Source organism: Neovison vison, chromosome 1, assembly GCF_020171115.1.
Source record: "Neovison vison isolate M4711 chromosome 1, ASM_NN_V1, whole genome shotgun sequence".
In the NCBI taxonomy this organism is placed as follows: Eukaryota; Metazoa; Chordata; class Mammalia; order Carnivora; family Mustelidae; genus Neogale; species Neogale vison.
In genome coordinates this window covers 53,493,424-53,513,588 of record NC_058091.1, presented here as the reverse complement: position 1 = coordinate 53,513,588, position 20,165 = coordinate 53,493,424, and the positions used below count along the sequence as shown (strand labels likewise).

Below are 20,165 nucleotides of genomic sequence, written 5' to 3'. Positions count from 1 at the left end.
AAAAAAAAAGATTCTTCAAGATATAATAAATTTAGAAATAGATTTATATTTGCTTGTGTATGCATAGAATAGGTATGTTTGAAAGGAATCACAAGAAACTGACAACATAGATGGCCTTTAGGGAGTGAAATTGGTTGGGGGTGGAAAAGGTTATGGACAGGGGTGGGGTAGAGACTTAACTGTAAAACCTTTTGACTTCGAATTAATTAAAATTAAAAAATTCACACACTGGAGATCTAAATTTACTAAAACATGTTATTTTATTTTATTTTTTAAAAGATTTTATTTCTTTATTTGAGAGAGAGTGTGAATGAGAGAGCAGAAAAAGGAGGAACAGAGGGAGAGGGAGAAGCAGGCTCCCCGCTGAACAGGGACCCTGAGGTGGGGCATGATGTGGGGCTGGATCCCAAGACCCTGGGATGATGACCTGAGCTGAAGGCAGTTGCTTAACCCACTGAGCCACCCAGGTGCCCCTACTAAAACATTTTATATAAATGTAATTTAATCAGTGAAAACTTTCTTACATAATTCTGTAAATCTAAGTATATAATATGTTGTGTTTTCATTATCTTGTTGGTGACAATAGTAGAAAAATTGGTATGAAGTTGGAAACTTTATATGCCATGGTATATATACTTTATAGAGCCTTGAAAATAAATGAGTATTTGCTTTGTTTTCTTTTGGCAGCATGCATATGCACTAGAACTTCTATTTGATCAATTGCATGAAGGAGCTAAAGCTCTCGATGTAGGATCTGGAAGTGGAATCCTTACTGCATGTTTTGCACGTATGGTAAGAGCTTTATTTTTCATTCCATTCCAGGAGAAGCATATTATATATTTGGCTGTACATTTTTTTACTAGCAGTTTTGGAGGGTTTTTTTGTTTTTTGTTTTTTTAAATTCTACTAATATAGCAGTTGGAACATGTATCACTTAGGTTTTTTTGTTGTTGCAAATAACAGAAGATATGGTCCAAATTCAGTCCCAAAGGGGAATTTATTTGGTTTATATAATGGAAAAGTCCAAAGTGTATCTGGCTTTTTGTGTGGCTGGATTCAAAAGAAGATCAGACGTTATTGACAGTGGGTTTCTCTTTGGTTCTTAGTTTGGCTTTGCTTTCCTCCAAATGTTGGCTTCAGTCAGGCTCTTCCCTTGTGATCACAAGATGGCAACCACTAGCTTCCAGACTGCCTTCTTCCAGATTCTCAGCTGGCAGAAAATGATGTAGAGAATCTGATTTCCAAACACTCCTACAGGGTTATTAGAAATGAGAGTAGAGCTTCTTTTATATTAAGAAAAGTACTCTTAGAAAAATGCCTTGTTTATTGTACTTCGAGTTTTGTCAACAGAGGCTTATCTTGGTTAGTGACTTTCCTGAGTCGGTCTGGAGTTACCTGTGCTCAGATAATCAAATCAATTTGATTATTACAAAAAAGTCCCTGAGGGCTAGATAGGAAGATTCTGGTCTAGTTAGGTTGGGATTTATGGATGATGCATCTTTTAGAATCCATTTAGCTTGCTGTACATATTTAACTGGCAGACCACCAGCATGTAAGCTCCAGGGAGGGTGGGAATTTTACTTGATTTTTTTTTCCAGTTGATGTATCCTAAGCATCCAGAACAGTGCTTGTTACATTAAGACGACTCAGGTATTTCTTTTCAGTTGTCTTACTTGTTTTGTAAAAGTTAAGCTCCCTAATGGAATGTCAGGTTTTTAAATTTTTTGGTTTTTTAGGATTTTATTTATTTGAGAGAGAGTGTGCGCTGGAAAAGAACACAAGAGAGACAGCATGAGCAGGGGGAGGGCAGAGAGAGGGAGAGCCAAGCAGGGAGCCCAACACAAGACTCAGTCCCAGGACCCAGAGATCATGACCTGAGCAGAAGGCAGATGCTTAACCAACTGAGCCACCCAGGCACCCCAAGATTTTTTTTTATGCTTAGACACAGTATTAATGACATGTTCTTGATATTTGATGTATTATGGTTTTAGAGAAAAATTCACCTCTTAAAAATCATTAGATTTCTGAGTTACCTTTTTAAAAGTAGTGTTAATGTCTTTCACATATTTACGATGTACTAGTGTGTTCTAAGTGCTTTTCATGTATTCTTTTATTTAAGTCTCACATCATTTAAGAAGTATGTGCCCTTTTCCTCGTCATTTTACAGCTGAAGAACCTGATTCATAGAATAACTTGCCAAGGTTGTACAGTTGTAAGTGATGAAGGTTAGATGTGAACCCAGGTTGTCTGACTTCAGAGTCTTTATATTTTTTTAAATTTATTTTACAATTTATATTTATACTTGGGACCTTTTTATATTTTTGTGTATTTTATATTTTCCACATATGGCAATAGAATCGGGTATAGAAATCCCTATACAATTTTTTATGTAACATTTTAATGTTTAAACTCACACTTTTAGATGGAATTGAATTAAAAATGATCTTACCAACTACCATTTAATATTAGTTAAATGCAGTTTAAGTATTTAATATTAATTTATTATGTACTTATTAAGCATTTAATATTTAATATTAATAATAAGCATTTAATATTTGTCAATTATTAGTTAATCAGTTAAGTCTTATTTCAGGGTGTGGGGTTTAAAAATGAGAACTCAAAGAAAGGATTTTTTTTTTTTTTTAGTATTGCAAGTTTTGTACCTCCATCTCCTTAATTACTGAGATGTAATTATCCATTTGAGGGTTATAACTGAAAAAGTTGTATTTGGTAAATACAGTAAACTGAGTGACAATCTAATTGGTGGCTTGAGCTGTTTGTCTTCATTTCTCATTGCAGAATGTGACTTTAGGTGAGGAGACACTTTAATGACACTTCAGAAAGACAAATTTAGGCCAGTGAGCTATTGAATTATTCCCTCATTTCCAGGTTGGCTCTAGTGGAAAAGTCATAGGAATTGACCACATTAAAGAGCTAGTAGATGACTCAATAAATAATGTCAGAAAGGACGATCCAATGCTTTTGTCTTCAGGGAGAGTGCAACTCGTTGGTGAGTATCAGAAAACTTTGAAAATTTCCTCTCTGGAGGATTTTTGTTTTCAGAAGATCCCATGCAAGCTAAATAATACTCAAGCTAGTTTTTGCTTTTTTTATTTTTAAACATTCACTTTTAAGTATTAGGTGAGGAAAACAGTTATTGTAAAATATTATGCTGGCTATACCTTGACCACGGTGGTGATATGACTGTTAACCATTTCAGAAAATGCTCATGTTTTGAATTCTTTATTCATTGCTTTTGAAGAAGTAATAGCAAAGTAGCAAGTGTCCATTATGAAAAATGTAAAGTGAAGAAATGTGTAAGGTAAAAAAGAAACCCCTCCTTTTCCATCTTAAGTTTTGTAGACATATAAATATACGTATGAAAAAATATACATATACACAGTTTCTTTTTAATTGGCTCATACATTCGTAGTTTGCTTTTTTCAGCAGTATATAGTGAACATATTTCCACATGAGCACACTGTACTATTATGAGAAATAGCAAGCATTAAAACATGCAGAGAGCATAAATGCAAAGCTTAGCAAAAATACCTGCTTCATCATCACACTGATCTAGAAAGGGGAACAGCATTTGTAGCTGGGATGTCCCCTGCTTGCTTTTCTCTCCTCATAACTCTTTCCCTTCAGGAGAAGTGCTAACCAGCATCATTACTTTTATGTATTTACTACTTAGTTGCACATCCATAAATGATGCTCAATTTAATTTTGAGCATTAGATAAACAGAATCATACAGTATATATTCTATGATGAATGACTTCTTTCATTCAATATTATGTTTGTAAGATTCACCCATCTTTTTTGTATAATTAATTTTTATTGTTTGCTATATAACATCCTACTATAAGGACATTACCAAAATGTGTTTGTTTCTTCTACTGTAGATGGATATTTTGGGTTGTTTCTAATTTGGGGATATTCAGAGTACAGCTGTGAACATATGAGGACAGAGGTCCAAATGTGTATGTACACTCATCAGACAAGCATTCATTTGGGTAGAGCATTATTGCAGGTTCATAGGGTAACCATACACATTGCAAAACTTTTTAAAAGTGATTGAACCAATTTACATTCCCATCAGCAATGTATCATTGTTTTTAGTGCTCTTTGTTTTATCAACACTCGGTATTGCTAGATTTTTCTTTTACCCACTTTAGTGAGTGTATAGTAGTAAGTCTTTGTGATTTTAATTTTGTATTTTCCTCCCAACTGGTGAGGTCAAACACTGTTTCATATGCTTGACCTTTTGGATATCTTCCTTTGTGAAATGATTTGTTCAGATACTGAGTTGTTTATATTTTTCTTTGATATGTAGGACCTCTACAGATTAGCCCTTTATTTATACATACTAAATCTTTTCTTTCACTCTGCAGCATGCCTTTTCACTCATATTGGTGCTTCTTGATTAATAGAAATACTTAGTATTTTATTTTTTTAAGATTTTGTTTATTTTTTTATTTGAGAGAGTGCATGCCCAAGTGGGGGGAGGGGCAGAGGGAGAAGCAGGTTCCCTGCTGAGCAGTAAGCCCAATGCAGGTCTCCATCCCAGGACCCTGGGATCATGATGCTTAATGGGCTGAGCCACCTAAGCACCCCAATGGAAATTTTAATGTATCAGACTTAATAGCTTTTTCTAGTGTTTTCTGTGTCATTTTTTTAAAAAAATTAATTTATTTATTTTAGAGCGAGAGAGTGAACATGAGTAGGAGGGACGGGGGAGAGGGAGACAGAATCTGAAGCATGCACGCTTCGGTTGAGTGCCGAACCCCAAATAGGGCCCCTCTCATGACCCTAAGATCACGACCTGACCTAACACCAAAAGTCGGATGCTTAACCAACTATGCCTCCTAGGCTCCCCTTCTGTGTCTTCTTTAAGGCTACTCTAAAAACAGGACACCAGGGTGACTCAGTCAGTGAAGCATCTGCCTTCAGCTCAGTTCATGATCCCAGGGTATTGGGATCAGGTCCCACATCAGGCTCCCTACTCACTGGGGAGCCTGCTTCTCCCTCTGCCTGCCACTATCCCTGCTTGTGTTCTCTCTCTCTCTCACACAAATAAATGAATAAAAATCATTAAAAAAAAGACTATAAAATCACGAAGCTATTTCCCTGTCTTATTTTGCAGAGGCATTATTTTAGCTTTTCCCATTTAGATCTTTGATCTGTCTGACATTGATTTTTGTGCATGTAAGAGATAGAGATTCAAGTGTATATTTTTTCCACATGAATATCCAGTTGTCCCTGCATCATTTATTAGAAGTTTCTCTTTGCTCTGCTTTAAGCCTCCTGTAATTGTTCACACTGGGTAGTTCTTTCTGAGCAGATTTTAAAGCATAATTATTTTTCTTTCAGTGGGGGATGGAAGAATGGGGTACGCCGAAGAAGCCCCTTATGATGCTATTCATGTAGGAGCTGCAGCGCCAGTTGTGCCACAGGCAGTGAGTTGGGTCTTTTCCTGTGTTTCTGTGCTTGAATCAACTACAGCTGTGAAAGACTTAAACGAAATGACTTCTAGATGATCAAAACATAATTAGACTTTTATGTCAGGCGTTTTAATTACACTTAGTAGGCAGTTTTTTTTCATATGTGAAGAGTTGTATAAATGACTTGGAAAATTACTAAATCGTAGTTCGTGGCTGTCTTACTTGAAACTGCATTTGATCCATCTAAGAACTAGTATGCCAGTGGAGTTAGGAAAATCCATCTGGAGTTCCAGATACGATAATCACTTGGTGTTTTATGAAGTACCAGAATGTGCAAGATTGCTAAGTGCATGGGTGAAACCAGGAGGTATTTGTCATACATTTTAGCCTCACAAAGCTTATATTCTGGAAGAAATGTGTTGTACATATCACAGGGAAATTAATGCAATGACAGTGTATCATTAGCACATAATATATATTGAAGGGAAAAGAAACCCCATACTGCCATAAGTTCAAGTGAGGGAGAGAACTTTATGTGAACAGTTAAGGGGACAATTCTACATGGTCTAAGGAGACTACATACAATGGAATTAGAACTGAATCTGAAAGAATAGTAGCGTTTGCATAGTTACAACGAGAAGGAAGTCTATTCCAGTATTGTATGCTACATAGTCAAGAAAATATTTAAGTACAAAATTGGTTTTTTGTTTCTAATTTTTTTTTTTTTTTTAATTTTAGAGAGAAAGTATGACAAGCAAGGAGGAGGATGGGGGGAAACTCGGGCAGACTCTGAGTTGTGTGCAGAGCCTAACTTGGGGCTTAATCCCAGGACTCTAAGATCATGACCTGAGTCTAAATCAAGAGTCGAATATTTAGGGGCGCCTGGGTGGCTCAGTGGGTTAAACCGCTGCCTTCGGCTCAGGTCATGATCTCAGGGTCCTGGGATCGAGTCTCGCATCGGGTTCTCTACTCAGCAGGGAGCCTGCTTCTCTCCCTCTCTCTCTCTCTCTCTCTCTCTCTCTCTCTGCCTGCCTCTCCGTCTACTTGTGATTTCTCTCTGTCAAATAAATAAATAAAATCTTTAAAAAAAAATTGTTTAAGAGTCGAATATTTAACTGACTAAGCCACCTAGGCACCCCCAATCATGGTTTTCTATTTCAGGAAGACTGATGACCTTCTGTCAGCCCTTAATAATCCCTGGTTAAGTTCACTGAGTTCTTCAGTTTCTGGATATCCATTCTGGAGTGGATGACTAGGGGCTAAGAGTGACACTTCTGCCCAGTCTCAGCCACTTCCCAGTCTGGAAGGGGTCTTATTTGTATGTTTAGATCAGTTAATGAGAAGCTGAAAGTTAGAGAACTTGTTCTGGTTATTGACTGAATGATTTTGAGAAAATTACTTATTTTCTCTGGTCCTGTTACCTTTTGTTGTTGTTTGTTTCCTTTTTAAAACTAAACCAGTGGTTTTATTTTATTTTTTTTTAAAGATTTTATTAATTTATTTGACAGAGAGAAAAGTCACAAGTAGGCAGAGAGGCAGGCAGAGAGAGAGGGGGAAGCAGGCTCCCTGCTGAGCAGAGAGTCTGATGCTGGGCTGATCCCAGGACCCTGAGATCATGACCTGAGCCGAAGGCAGAGGCTTAACCCACTGAGCCACCTAGGCCCCCCATAAACCGGTGGTTTTAACACATTTTAATTGAAGGTTGATATGCTGCAAAGGGAATGCCTGACTGGCTTAGTAAAGCTTGCAAATCTTGATTTTGGGGTCATGAGTTTGAGTCCCATGTGTGAAGGAGAGTTTACTTAAAATTAAAAACATATATGCTGTATAAAGATGTACAAGTCATAAATGAATAGCTCAGTGAATGTTCACATATGACACATGGTCTGTAGGTTTTTAACTTTTTTTTTTTTTTTTTTTAATGCAGCTTAGTAGGAACAGTTAATACGTGAAATAGAACTGTATTTAAATGAAGGGGCTTGACTACAGAGCTTATCTTCCCGTTAAGTCCCTGAGATGATCTTGAAGGGCATTTCTGGCTTTAGCTCAATACGAATTTAAAGATTTATTTATTTATTTTAGAGAGAGAAAGAGTATGCACGCAGGAGGTGGGCCAGAGGGAGAGGGAGAGAAGGGAGAGAAGCAGACGCCCCACTGGCCCCACTGACCTGCTAAACACGGAGCCCAACTCTGGGCTTGATCTCACAACCCTGAGCTCATGACCTGAGCTGAAATCAAGAGTCAGATGCCGGGACGCCTGGGTGGCTCAGTTGGTTAAGCGGCTGCCTTCGGCTCAGGTCATGATCCCAGCGTCCTGGGATCGAGTCCCACATCGGGCTCCTTGCTCAGCAGGGAGCCTGCTTCTCCCTCTGCCTCTAGCCTGCCACTCTGTCTGCCTGTGCTTGCACTCTGTATCTCTCTCTCTCTAACAAATAAATAAAATCTTTAAAAAAAAAAAAAAAAAGAGTCAGATGCCTAACGGACTGAGCCACCCAGGCATCCCTAGCTCAGTATGAATTTAAATGTTTGTAGTAGCACTTGGAAGTATTGTAGGGGTCTTTAACACCTGATTAAAGAGAGACATGCTAAAAATAAATAAATAAATAAATAGAGACATGCTGAAGGGAGGACCTTTCAGTTTTAGGATAACGTAAAGATGTTTATGCTTCCTTTTGTATATCACCTCAAAACAACTAGAAAAGCAGGAAACAGAAACTCCATGTTTCATTATCTTGGAGATTATACCTGCACTCCTGAACCCTGTGGTGTGTGCAGATGGGAGTGGGTGGAGCAGTAACTGACTTGGGAGGGGTGGAGGAAGTTGGGCCAAAGAGACTGCAGAGGGTGTTATTGAAGAAGCAATTTGCTCCGCACAACTTGGAAAGAGCTTAGAAATCGGAGGCATGAGGATCTTGGAAGTCAGAGATGAAGTGTGGATCTGATAAGAGGGGCTGCTGCTTGAAATTCCTATGAGAAAAATTAGTGCTAATCCTTAAACCCTAAGTAAGAAAATTTCCAAGAACCAAAGGCCATGATTCTATAGTTTGAGTATCCAGTATGATGAATTTTTTCTAAAAAGAGAGGGGGAAAAAAAACCATAATATCACCATAAAACTGTAGAGTGATAAAGAAAAGATTCTAAAAGTTCCCGAACAACAAATCATAATCTGTTAAGGATTGGTAATCAGAAAGGCATCAGACTGCAGCAGCATTAGAATCAACAAGTCAGAGGAACAAACTCTCACAATTCTCAGCTGAAAATTATTTAAATTATTTCCAACCTTGAATTCTGTACCCACACATATTGTCAAATACATAAAATATAGTTTTAGATTTGCAAATCTCAGTCTCTCTCTTTTAAAATAATCCACGCAGGGCACCTGGGTGGCTCAGTTGGTTAAGCAACTGCCTTCGGCTCACGTCATGATCCTGGAGTCCCAGGATCAAGTCCCACATCAGGCCCTCTGCTCATCAGGGAGCCGGCTTCTCCCTCTGCCCCTCACCCCTTTCATGCTCACGCTCTCCCTCTCAAATAAATAAAATATTAAAAAAAAAAATAAAATAAAATACTCCATGTACTGTTTCAGAATACTTCTAAAGGAATTGTTTTAATGCCAAAAAATGAGGGGGAATAGGGACGCCTGGGTGGTTCAGTCATTAGGCATTTGCCTTCGACTCAGGTCATGATCCCAGGATCCTGGGATTGAGCCCCACATTAGCCTCCATGCTCAGGGGCAAGAAGCCGGGTTCTCCCTCTCCCACTCCCCCTGTTTGTCTTCCCTCTCTTGCTGTGTCCCTCTCTGTCAAATAAATAAATAAAATCTTTTTTAAAAATGAGGGAGGAGAGAGATGGTAGGGAAAACCAGAAAGAGCAAGCCCTGGAATCTGGGCAAGTTGAACAGCTGGCTCAGGAGAGAGATGATGAAGAGTCCCCAGCGTTAGAAGGGACCTTTCTTGATGAGAGCTGTGCAGTGGGGCTGGGGATTAACCAGCCCAGATTTGGAACTGGAGGAGGAAGGCACTTGAAGCTACCAAAGAACAACAGAACACTAATTAGGGGCCCTGCATCGAGCTTCTCCTTTTTCCTCCACTGCTCCCCCTGCTTGTGTACTCTTTCTCTCTCTCTGTTTCTGTCAAGTAAGTAAATAAATAAATAAAATCTTAGGGGGAAAAAACACTAATTAGATAGGTTTGACTGTGAAGATCTTATTGAGAAATTGTTGGAGGGTACAAATATTTAGAAAAAGTTACCCAAAAAATTGAGTGAAAAAAGAAAGAGCTGCATTTTTTTTAACGTTTATTCATTTTTCTTTTAAAGTAATCTCTGCACCCAGTGTCGGGCTCGAACTCAGAGCCCCAAGATCAAGAGTTGTGCTCTTCTAATGAGCCAGCTAGGTACCCCGAAAGAGCTTTAGTTTCTAAGTGCAGGATAAACTGTTGTCTAAGAAAGGAAACAGACATTGGATACCTCTTGGCTCAGCGGCAAATTATGTTTACAGTCATAATTGAAAGTGGTTTTAAAAAATTATGATGTTGGTTGGATTGAGGAAAGGAGAAAGGAGCAGAATAAACTCAGGCCTCACCTAGCGTATAATTTGAAATAACATAAAGACTATAGTATGGTGACTGTAGGTAACAACACTGTATTGTGTATTGTTGACAGTTGCTGAGTGAGTAGGTCTTGAAAGTTCTCTTCATCACAAAGAAAAAATTGTAACTATCTGAGGTGATGGTTGTTAATTAAACTTGTGGTAATCATTTTGTGGTATATACATATTATTAAACCATATGTCATACACCTAAAACTAACATAATGTTATATGTCAATTATATTTTAATGAAAAAGATGAAAGACATGCTTTAGAAATAATCACTACAAAAAAGTAAATACTGATGATCCAGCCAAAAGCATTTAAAATATTTAAAATGACTGAATTTAGGGGGCAAGTCTCCTTCATTTTATCGTAAACCTTGACATTTAGAGAAACAACTCAAGGAATACTTGTAAGAATTACTTGAGAAAAAATTAAAATGGGAAAATAAGATAGGCTTGTTGGCAACTGAAATTTTCATTGAGGATGCACTTTTATGGGATAATCCCATCCAAAGTAAAGTTTCTCCCTTACAGGGTTTGATAAGTAGTCATTACTAAGGCCATATTCAAATGTTAACATATGACCTTAAGGTTTGCAGACCAGAAGAGCTTTCACTGAGTAGTCTTGGTTTTTTATTGACAAGGGTGTCTTCATTCTGATGCTGTAGGAACTCCAGCTCTACCTTCCTTTGTCATGGTGCCAGTATTCTTAACTTCAACCATAAAACCGAGGTTCCCTTATTTTTTGGTCAGTGATGCCAAATTCTACAGTGACAGGATAAGGACTCCTTGCTGATTTTTGCAGTCCCCTGCTCCCTTCTCCGCTCCAGACCACAAAGATTCAAAACAGGGGTATGGGCATTGAAATGTTCTGCTTTGCCTTTGGTCTTCTGAAGAGGCTAGCTCTACATTATGTGGTTAGCTCATACTGAGCCCTCCAGTACCACGTACCATGTTAGGTACCAGGCACACAAAGATGAATAACATCACAGTCCCTCTTGTCAGAGAACTTGTAGTTCAGTAGAGGAGATCTATAGGTAAATGGATAGGTAGTGATTTGAGTAATAGATTTAACAATCAAAGTATGGATATACTAAATGAAGTGCATTTCTGCTTTCTGCTCCCGGACACTGGAAGTTGTTTGTGGTGATGCAAAATGACTCTCAATATAAAATTTGTAACTTGGTGTGCATGTCTTTTTCTTTCCCTTCTTTTCAGCTGATAGACCAGTTAAAGCCTGGTGGGAGATTGATATTGCCAGTTGGTCCCGCAGGTGGAAACCAGATGTTGGAGCAGTATGACAAGCTACAGGACGGCAGTGTCAAAATGAAACCCCTGATGGGAGTGATATACGTGCCTTTAACAGATAAAGAGAAGCAGTGGTCCAGGTGGAAGTGATTTTATCTTCTGCTCTTTCTTCTTCCACACATGCAAGGTGAAGGGTGTGGATTCTAAGACATTAGACCACAAGAGCGCTTTTTTTGGTTGTCACCTTTATGCTATTCCATTTTAACATCAGAAATTCACTACATTAAAAATCTAGAAAAATTTTGCATGAGTCTGCCCTTCTTTTGGTTTAACTCATATCTTTGGGAAAGGGGGGTGAGACTTGGTTGGCACAAAGGTGGGTTTTTTTTTTTTTCCTTTTTTTTTTTTAAAGAGGCATTTAGCCACAGTTCAGAACTTTCTAAGATATTTTATTATCAGCTATTCTGTTTCTGTATTCACAAATCATTTTTGTAGCTGCTCTGTGGTCATGGAAACAAAGGCTTTGGTCTGAAGAGAAGGGGCCATCCTTTCCTGCCTTGGTCATACCCTATTGAACCACTGTTACAAAGAAAAAGAAGGGAAAAGATACTCTTGTCCCAGTTTTCAAAGGTGTCAGAATCCCAGAGAGGACATTCTTCCTCTCAGCTTGCTTTGCTTTCTCTCTTTCAATCAGGTTCATTGACATTCCTGTCTAACAACCTGTGCCTGTTTTACATTCAGCTCCTGTTTCAGAGCCGCTATAAGGAATAAACTTCTCGCCAGTCTATAAAACTGGCCAGCCCATTCTGAAGCCACTCTGAGTTCCTGGGGAGGGGAGTGGATTCTGTGAGTGCAAAGCCAGCACAGTGCCCAGGTCTCACAAACCCACCCAAAGGGCCAACAGCATGCAGCATAATCGTCAGCACAGCATGGCTCGTTGTAATGCCTCCTTGTGTTTTATGTCTCAGCATTATCAGAGTATTTTGTCTAAAGCCAAGGTTTCTCTCCTTTCTCTCTCCTCCTCCTCCCTTCCCCTCCCTGTTCTTCAGTGGGAAGGAGTGAGAACAATAAGTAAGGATGGCACTAGCTAAGACTATTTAAAATTCAGTGTCAAAATAAGAAAGACTTGACAAGTTTCCTTGTTTTAGAATCTTTATTTGACAGAGGTACTTATTTTAAGATAATTATTTTTTTAATAAGTAAAATGATAATTTTAAGTTTCATAGACTTCTTAATTTTGTTTTTTTGGAAAGAGGAAAGATATCTTTGAGTGAATGTTTAATTGCAAAAATGATAATGAATCTAACTTAGTTTTTCTTTTCACTCTGATTGGCCATTTCTGAGATATCTGACTAGGAATTGCTTTATTCTTTACATAATGTGGATTTAGCTATTTTCTTTGAATTCTAACCTGGAACACAGCCACTTCTTTAAAAAAAAATTAAAAAGCCATGAATCCTGTCAATTAAAATCATATAGTTATTAACAACTATTACAGCCTTCCTTGACTTGGCTTCTAGTATGGTTATGTTGTTATATAATTGTATAATTGCTGTTGTGTAAAAGGGGCAAATATACAGTGAACTTACCAAAATTTGACATCAAGTGAGAGTTCAGATTTTCATTAAGCATTTAAAAGTTTTCTTTTCTTTTTTTTTTTTTTAAAGATTTTATTTATTTATTTGACAGACAAAGATCACAAGTAGGCAGAGAGGCAGGCAGGGGTGGGGGGGGAAGCAGCCTCCCCCGATGAGAGCCCGATGTGGGGCTCTATCCCAGGACCCTGGGATTATGACCCGAGCTGAAGGCAGAGGCTTTAACCCACTGAGCCACCCAGGTGTCCAAAAAGTTTTCTTTTTATATACTAGTATTGAACATTCCCCTGTAGTTTGATGATGAAGGAATTACAATGGTATTTTGTTTTTATAACCAGACGTGGATTTAGCATGAAGCAAATGGAACTTAAGCCTCAGGACCTTCACATGCTAAGGGGCCTTCCCAGCCAGTCTTGTTTTTAGTCCTTCTTTTCCCTTCATGGAGAGGTTCCCCCCCCCTTCCCAGGTCATAAAAGCTCTAGGTTTCCACAACACCTGTATCCACCCCTTATAAAACTAAACTATTTGGGGGCGCCTGGGTGGCTCAGTGGGTTAAAGCCTCTGCTTTCGGCTCAGGTCATGATCCCAGGGTCCTGGGATCAAGCCCCTCATCGGGCTCTCTGCTCAGCAGGGAGCCTGCTTCCTCCTCCCTCTCCGCCTGCCTCTCTGCCTACTTGTGATCTCTGTTTGTCAAATAAATAAATAAAATATTAAAAAAAAAAACTAAACTATTTGTATTAAATTTAGAATAATTTTTAAACTTATGGACAAGTCATTTACCAAATATTTAAATATATATGCTTGTTTTTCTTTTCGGTTTTCAACTTTTTAAAAGATTGAGCAATTTTACACAATGTATCACTGGAAACTTTTCTCTAGTTGTACCAGGAGGAATTCCAAATTCTGTTGTAAATTTTCTGTTGGTTCAGATACATTTTCCTACATCCAAAGATGTAGTGGGTCTTTTTTGTTTTGTTTTAAGTAAGCTCTATGCCCACTGTGGGGCTTGGACTCATGACCCTGAGATCAAGAGTCGCTTGCTCTACCAGCTGGGCCTTCTAGCTGTCCCCAAAGATAATCAGTTACTTAATTGTAAATCTCTACATTTAGAGAATATAGGTTTAAAGAATGTACAGGTGGAACAAAATCTGAAAACAAAACTGGAAAAAACAACTGCCACATTAAGTATCTTTGGTACTAAAAGAAATTACTAGAAAATAGGGTGTTTCAAAGGGTAAAGCAACAACAGTTACTTAAAATCTAAAGAGACCATTAATATGCTATTTCTTTTTGTATTCTTAGACTGTCAGTCAGGGTCCAGAACAGAGCATATGCTCAGCTTGGATTTGAAGCGATTTTAGTGAAGGATCGTTCAAAGAAATGTGGGAAAGGTTACGGGAATCTGGAAAAGACGTTGACATACCCAGGGACCAGGAACCTACCATGATAGGCTATAAGGGGAGGAAACAATTTTCCTGGAACTCACTGAGAGCAGGGACTGTACTAGGGCCATGGTTACTTAGCTGAGAATTTGAAACTGACCATTCTTGTGGAACTTACAGTCACATGGGAGATCCCCCCCCCAAAAAAAATCTACAGAAGACAGGCAGGCAATTAGAGTGTAGTGTGTTTAGAAGGGAGCAATTGTGTTGAAGCCAGACAGTGAAGTAATCAGGATTATATTTCAGAAAGATGACTTTGGCTGTGGTATAGAGAGTAGATTGGAAGGGGGCAGAATGACTTTTAGAAACAAAATGTGGTAGTAGCAAGTTAAGGGTGAAATGGTGGTGGCCTGAATTAAAGCAGTGGTAGTAAGGATAGAATGGGGTTGAAAAGAGTCACTTACCATTTTTTCAGTGCCCAGCCTACATCTGGGAATTACAATCTCAAAAGCTCCTAGTCCGTTTTATTGCCAGGTTAGGTGATCTCTGTTCTTTCAGATTTTCTTTAGGATTAATTTAATAGCGCATCCCATGCTTGCTTCTGGGCCTTCTCTTGTTTCTCACCAGCCTTCCATCCTTCTCTTCCTGAGGAATTCAGAGCTAGTTGCCATGGCCCCCGAGGGTGAGATCTAATCTTTGCTGAGGAGGGGTGGTAGAAACTATCTGGGGGAAATATGCCCCAGTGGGCATGCCGAATTCTCATGCCAAATAAAGCCCAAAGCCTGAATGTAGACTTCTATTTCTGTATACTTTGAAAAATGTCACATAATTTTGGTGGAGTCGTAAAAGGGGAGACAACATCAGATGTATGAGCCATAGACCTAGAACCTGTAGTATTCTGTTCATGACTATGAATGTGTAGTAGTTGTATTAGTTGCTTTGTAAACTCTTTATATTTTTAAAATTTGTATTATTTTACATAAGTATATGTACAAATCAATATTTTGTTCATCATCTGGTAAGTTTTTTGTTTTTAATGGTCACAAGAGTCAATGGAATAAGTCCATCTCTGGTTTGTGAAACTGAGTAATGTTTCTGGATTCTCGTTCTGTAAGCGCTTTGGTTATCAATGTCATCTCAAAGTGCCATATGCACATGAAAAACGTGTTGTGAGTTGGTTGGGCATTTCTAAGATTGACGGGGTAGGTCCTAGGGTATCCAGTTTTTCCTGTGGTCATATAGTTCTAGATTGTCCCTTTTTAATTTCTTTACATATTGTTGCTTTTGGAATTCTTTTTATGTCTTTCATAATGCTTTATATAATTTGCTTTATTATCTCAGAAATCCCATTAAGTAGAACCCATTCATGGATTTTGATTGTTGTTTCTTGGTGGCATCTTCTTGTTTGTTGTTGATAAAGAATATATAATACTAATGTTAGTAGGTTAGAGTTATTAACCTAATAAATAAGTTCTATATAATTGTACATTATATAATAAAATAATATATAGTTATTAACCTAGTGAATATGTTTAGCACATATATAATAAAGAGACTTTTTAGAAATTTAGGACATAATACTTTTTATTGTCAGTGATCTACACATGTAAGTCAGATAATGATAGTTATGTAAAATATGGAATATTAAGTGGAAAAGTAAATGACTTGAAAGTTATATGGATTTTGGAGTATTGGGATGTGACATTTATAAGGAATGTCAAATTTTTCGTTTTCTTTGGCACCCTAAATGTTAAAATTTAGATCTATAGACTTAATTTCCTTTCCTTTTCTTTTCTTTTTTAGTGCTGTACATTTTCTTTATTTGTTTTTAATAATACTGTTTCTGACTACCAAAATAATACATTTGTAATGTAAAAATTTTTAGAAGTACAAAGGATGAATTAAAAATCACCCACAGTCCCAGAACATAGAGATAACCACTACTAACATTTTGATATATTTTTTACTCTTTTGTCCATAGTTCTTTATTTATCTTTTTTTAATCTTGAGATCATATAGTACCATTATATTATAATCTCCTTTTTCCATTTTATTAAGTGATATCAACATTGTCACACACTGATAGCTTTCTTACAATATAATTTTCCTCCAGTTTTATTGAGATATAATTGACATAGAATTATATTACTTTTACACGTACAATATAGTGGTCTGATATATGTATATACTCAAGATAATTACCACATTAAGTTTTGTTTTATGGTTTGAGGTCTTACATTCAAGTCTTTAATCCATTTTGAGTTGATTTTTTGTGTGTGTGGTGTTAGATGGCCATCCAGTTTCATTCTTTTGCATGTGGCTTTCTAGTTTTCCCAGCACCAGTTACTGAAGACACTATCTTTTCCCCACTGTATGTTCTTGGCTCTGTAATTAATTGACTATATATGTGTGGGTTTATTTCTGGGCCCTCTATTCTGTTTCTTTGACCCATATATCTCTTTATGCTACTGTCATACTCTTTTATTAGAGTTTTATAATATAGTTTGAAATCAGAAAGAGTGATACCTCCAGCTTTGTTGTTTCTAGAGATTTCTTTGGCTCTTTGGGGACTTTTATGATTCTATACAAATTTTAAAGTTCTGTTTCTGTGAAAAATGCTGTTGGGATTTTGATGTGGATTACATTGAATCAGTAGATTGCTTTGGGTAGTATGGGAATTTTAAAAGTATTCATTCTTCCAATCCAAAAGCATTGTGTCTTCTATTAATGTCTTATACTTTTCAGTGTACAGATCTTTCACCTTGTTTAAATTTATTTTAGGCATTGTATTCTTTTCTGATGCAATTATAAATGGGATTGTTTTCTTAATTTCTCTTTCTGATAGTTCATTATTGGTGTATAGAAACACAACTGAATTCTGTATACTGATTTTGTTTCCTGCAACTTTATTGAATTAGTTTATTAGTTTTGACATTTTTTTGGTGGTTTTTAGGGTTTTCTATATATAACATGTTGTCTGCAAAAAGAGATAGTTTTACTTCTTTCTTTCCGATTTTGATGCCTTTTATTTCTTTTTCTTGCCTAATTGCTCTGGCTAGGATTTCCAGTGCTATGTTGAATAAAAGTGGCGAGAGTGGGCATCCTTGTCTTGTTCCTGATCTTAGAGGAAAAGCTTTCAGCTTTTCACCACTGAGTATGATGTTAGCTGTGGGCTTGTCATATATGGCCTTTATTATGTTGAGGTACGTTTCCTCTCTACCCAGTTTATTGAGAGTTTCTATCCTTTTCCTTTTTAAAAAAAATTTTTTTTAATTGAAGAGGATATTTGGAAATGTTTGTACTGTGTTGTTGGGCAGTAAGGATATTTATTTATAATACCCTTAATGCCTTGCAATAGGCAAGTCAAATATGGTATATTATTTTACAAAAACAATAGTATCTTCAATTCACATTTTAAAAAAGCACAAATGAATTTATGAATAGAGCACTTTGCAAATGAACTCTTTGTAGATTAAATATTTTAATGCTTGCATGAATTTAAGTAAAATCTATTCTATGAGAATTATAGAGCTTAAATTATTTAGAAGAATATATTAAGAGCAACCAGAACTGGTAATTTGTCATTATACAGATAATCCAGTACTCCATGACAGTGGCAGCTTATGGGAGACATAATCTTTAAAATAATTTATCACACAATTTACAAAATTCAGTTTTTAAAAAGCATATTATCTTACAGTCCCTTAATTCACCACGTACCTGGAAAATCTTAGTTCTTTATTTACTTTCCCTTCAAACTTATTTTACCTTTTAAAAAACTTTTTAATTTTTATTACAGACAGATTGTAAGAATAGTACGAAGACTTCCTGAATCTCTTCATCCAGAGTTACCAGTTGTTAACATTTTTCCACATATGCTTTCTTGCTCCCTCTTTCTCTTTCTATATACACACAGGTCATATTTTTCCTTGAAATCATTTGAGATTTAGTTTCAAACATCATACTTCTTCACCCCTAAAATTCTTGAGTGTTGAACAATGTTTTTGTCACTCAGTTTATCCTGAAGTATGAAGCTTTTTGGCTCTTTTGGTAGCTTTATTTTTTTACTTTTAACAGCTTTAATGAGGTATAATTTACATGCCATACACTTGCGGCTGCATCCTTCCTTCCTTCCCTCACTGGCACTGGCTGGTACAGTGCTGCACCAGCTGAGGGAGTGGTTTCCTTTAGAACTGAGAAACTGCCTTCTGAAATCAGCTGACAGATGCCATCTACACAGGATGCTTTTTCTCCCAGAGTTTGGGTTGAGAATGACCCACTCAGCACTTGTTAGCAGATAGTCTAAGCAAAAGACCACATTTTTGTCCAGTTTTGTCAATGTGACTATAAAAAATAATTCCAATTCTAAATACCCGTCACCATTTTATGATAAGTAGTGTTAGCAAGATCCTAGGTCTAAAAGTTAAAATTTCTTTGAATTTTTGGCCTTGGAGGAAGAAAGGGACCTTCAGAGCAAAAACTAATGACTCCAGGGCCTTCAGATCTCATATTTCATTCTGGTGTAGCATGAGAGATGTTTGGATGGCTGACTTCCATTTTTGCTTTGACTTGGGGCTGTTTGCTTTTTTTTTTTTTTTTTTTTTTTTTAATGCTTGGGGATGGATGTATTTTTACTTACTTACTAATTGTATCTAAATTATTAGAAAGCCAAATTTTATAGTACGTAACACCTACTTACCTATTTCTCTTTTTACCCCCAGGGATGAACTGTAAAAGTGCCATCAGCTTGACCAGTATATAATATTACAGTGGATTGCTCATCTCAGTCCTCAGAGCTTTTTGAAAACCAACAGCATCACAGCTTGTTTTGGACTTCGTTACACTATTATTTTCAGCATGAAAATGTGTGGTTTTGTAGGGTTTCTAGTTCTTCAAAGAGGCACAGAAGCCGAGTTGGTGAAAGAACGATGCAGAGTATAAATTTGTGTATTATTACTTTAACACGCCCACATTTTACTTTAAAATATTAAAAGACGGGGTTACACTAAATGGAAGACTTAGTTTGTGAATTAATTTCGAGGAGTGGTTTTTCTTAGACACTTAATTCTGTTTCAATATTAATTTATCAAAATGCTCTTGTGCATATCAGATAACACCACCGTTCACAAGTTAAGATTCCTGGTTTTTGGATGTCTGTTAGCTGCCACTAAGAAAATAGAGATGAGCTTCCTTTTTAAAGCTTTTGATGTGGTGTCATAGAGTAGCATGTTGTAGATACAATCAGCTGCTTTGTTACCTTAAAACTAAGCATTTGTAAATATTAAAACTTGAGAAGATGGCAGGTGATGTCCTTTACCACACTTAGCTGTTCAGATTGGACGTAACTAACATAGTTCTTCTTTCCCTCTTCACAATTTTAGGAGACTTGTAGCTCAGTATCGTTTTTTCTGTTTCTAATTTGCTGCTGATAATGTATATGAATTTACCATGCTGTATAAGCTGGGGCCCGGTCACTGAACAGTTTATGCAGTGCTGCTTTGCCAAATAAAGTTAAAAGTAAAAGAGGCGTGGGTGGTGTTTGAATACAGAAGAAAGAACCACGTGTCCACCAGATACGGAATGCTCACGGAGCTCACAGAGAGAATTGTGTCTCTGATGCCCCGTTTTATGAAATTGGAGTGGCCTGGATTGGTAATACCGATCCGGCTGTGCGTTTGTAGACTGTGACTATGCAAGGATTACATCTTTCTTCTCTGCCCGACATAGGCCTTGCCCTCTTGTAGAGGAACAGCAAATGCTGAATGAGTGAGTGAATGAACTGACTTCGTGTCAGGGAACAACAGGGTCAAGGATACATGTACCAAAACCCATTTCTCATCTATAAATAGATTTATTAATATAATGACTGGAAAATAAATGAGTTTCTATGAGGGCAGTAGCACT

General features: G+C 37.2%; 1 protein-coding gene across 2 annotated transcripts in view; it reads left to right on the top strand.

The window, feature by feature from the left end:
* Positions 1–19,788, top strand: part of PCMT1 (protein-L-isoaspartate (D-aspartate) O-methyltransferase) — a 45,661-nt gene extending 25,873 nt beyond the window's left edge. The window contains exons 4-8 of one of the 2 annotated variants that reach the window (XM_044247034.1): positions 688–792; positions 2,890–3,010; positions 5,372–5,457; positions 11,255–11,424; positions 18,983–19,788. In XM_044247034.1, coding sequence (XP_044102969.1) covers positions 688–792; positions 2,890–3,010; positions 5,372–5,457; positions 11,255–11,424; positions 18,983–18,995 — 495 coding nt within the window. In that variant the 3' untranslated portion in view covers positions 18,996–19,788. Of the gene's footprint in view, positions 1–687; positions 793–2,889; positions 3,011–5,371; positions 5,458–11,254; positions 11,472–18,982 lie in introns of both variants that reach the window. The other variant, XM_044247036.1, reaches the window with a different exon arrangement.
* The last annotated feature ends 377 nt before the right edge of the window (positions 19,789–20,165 follow it).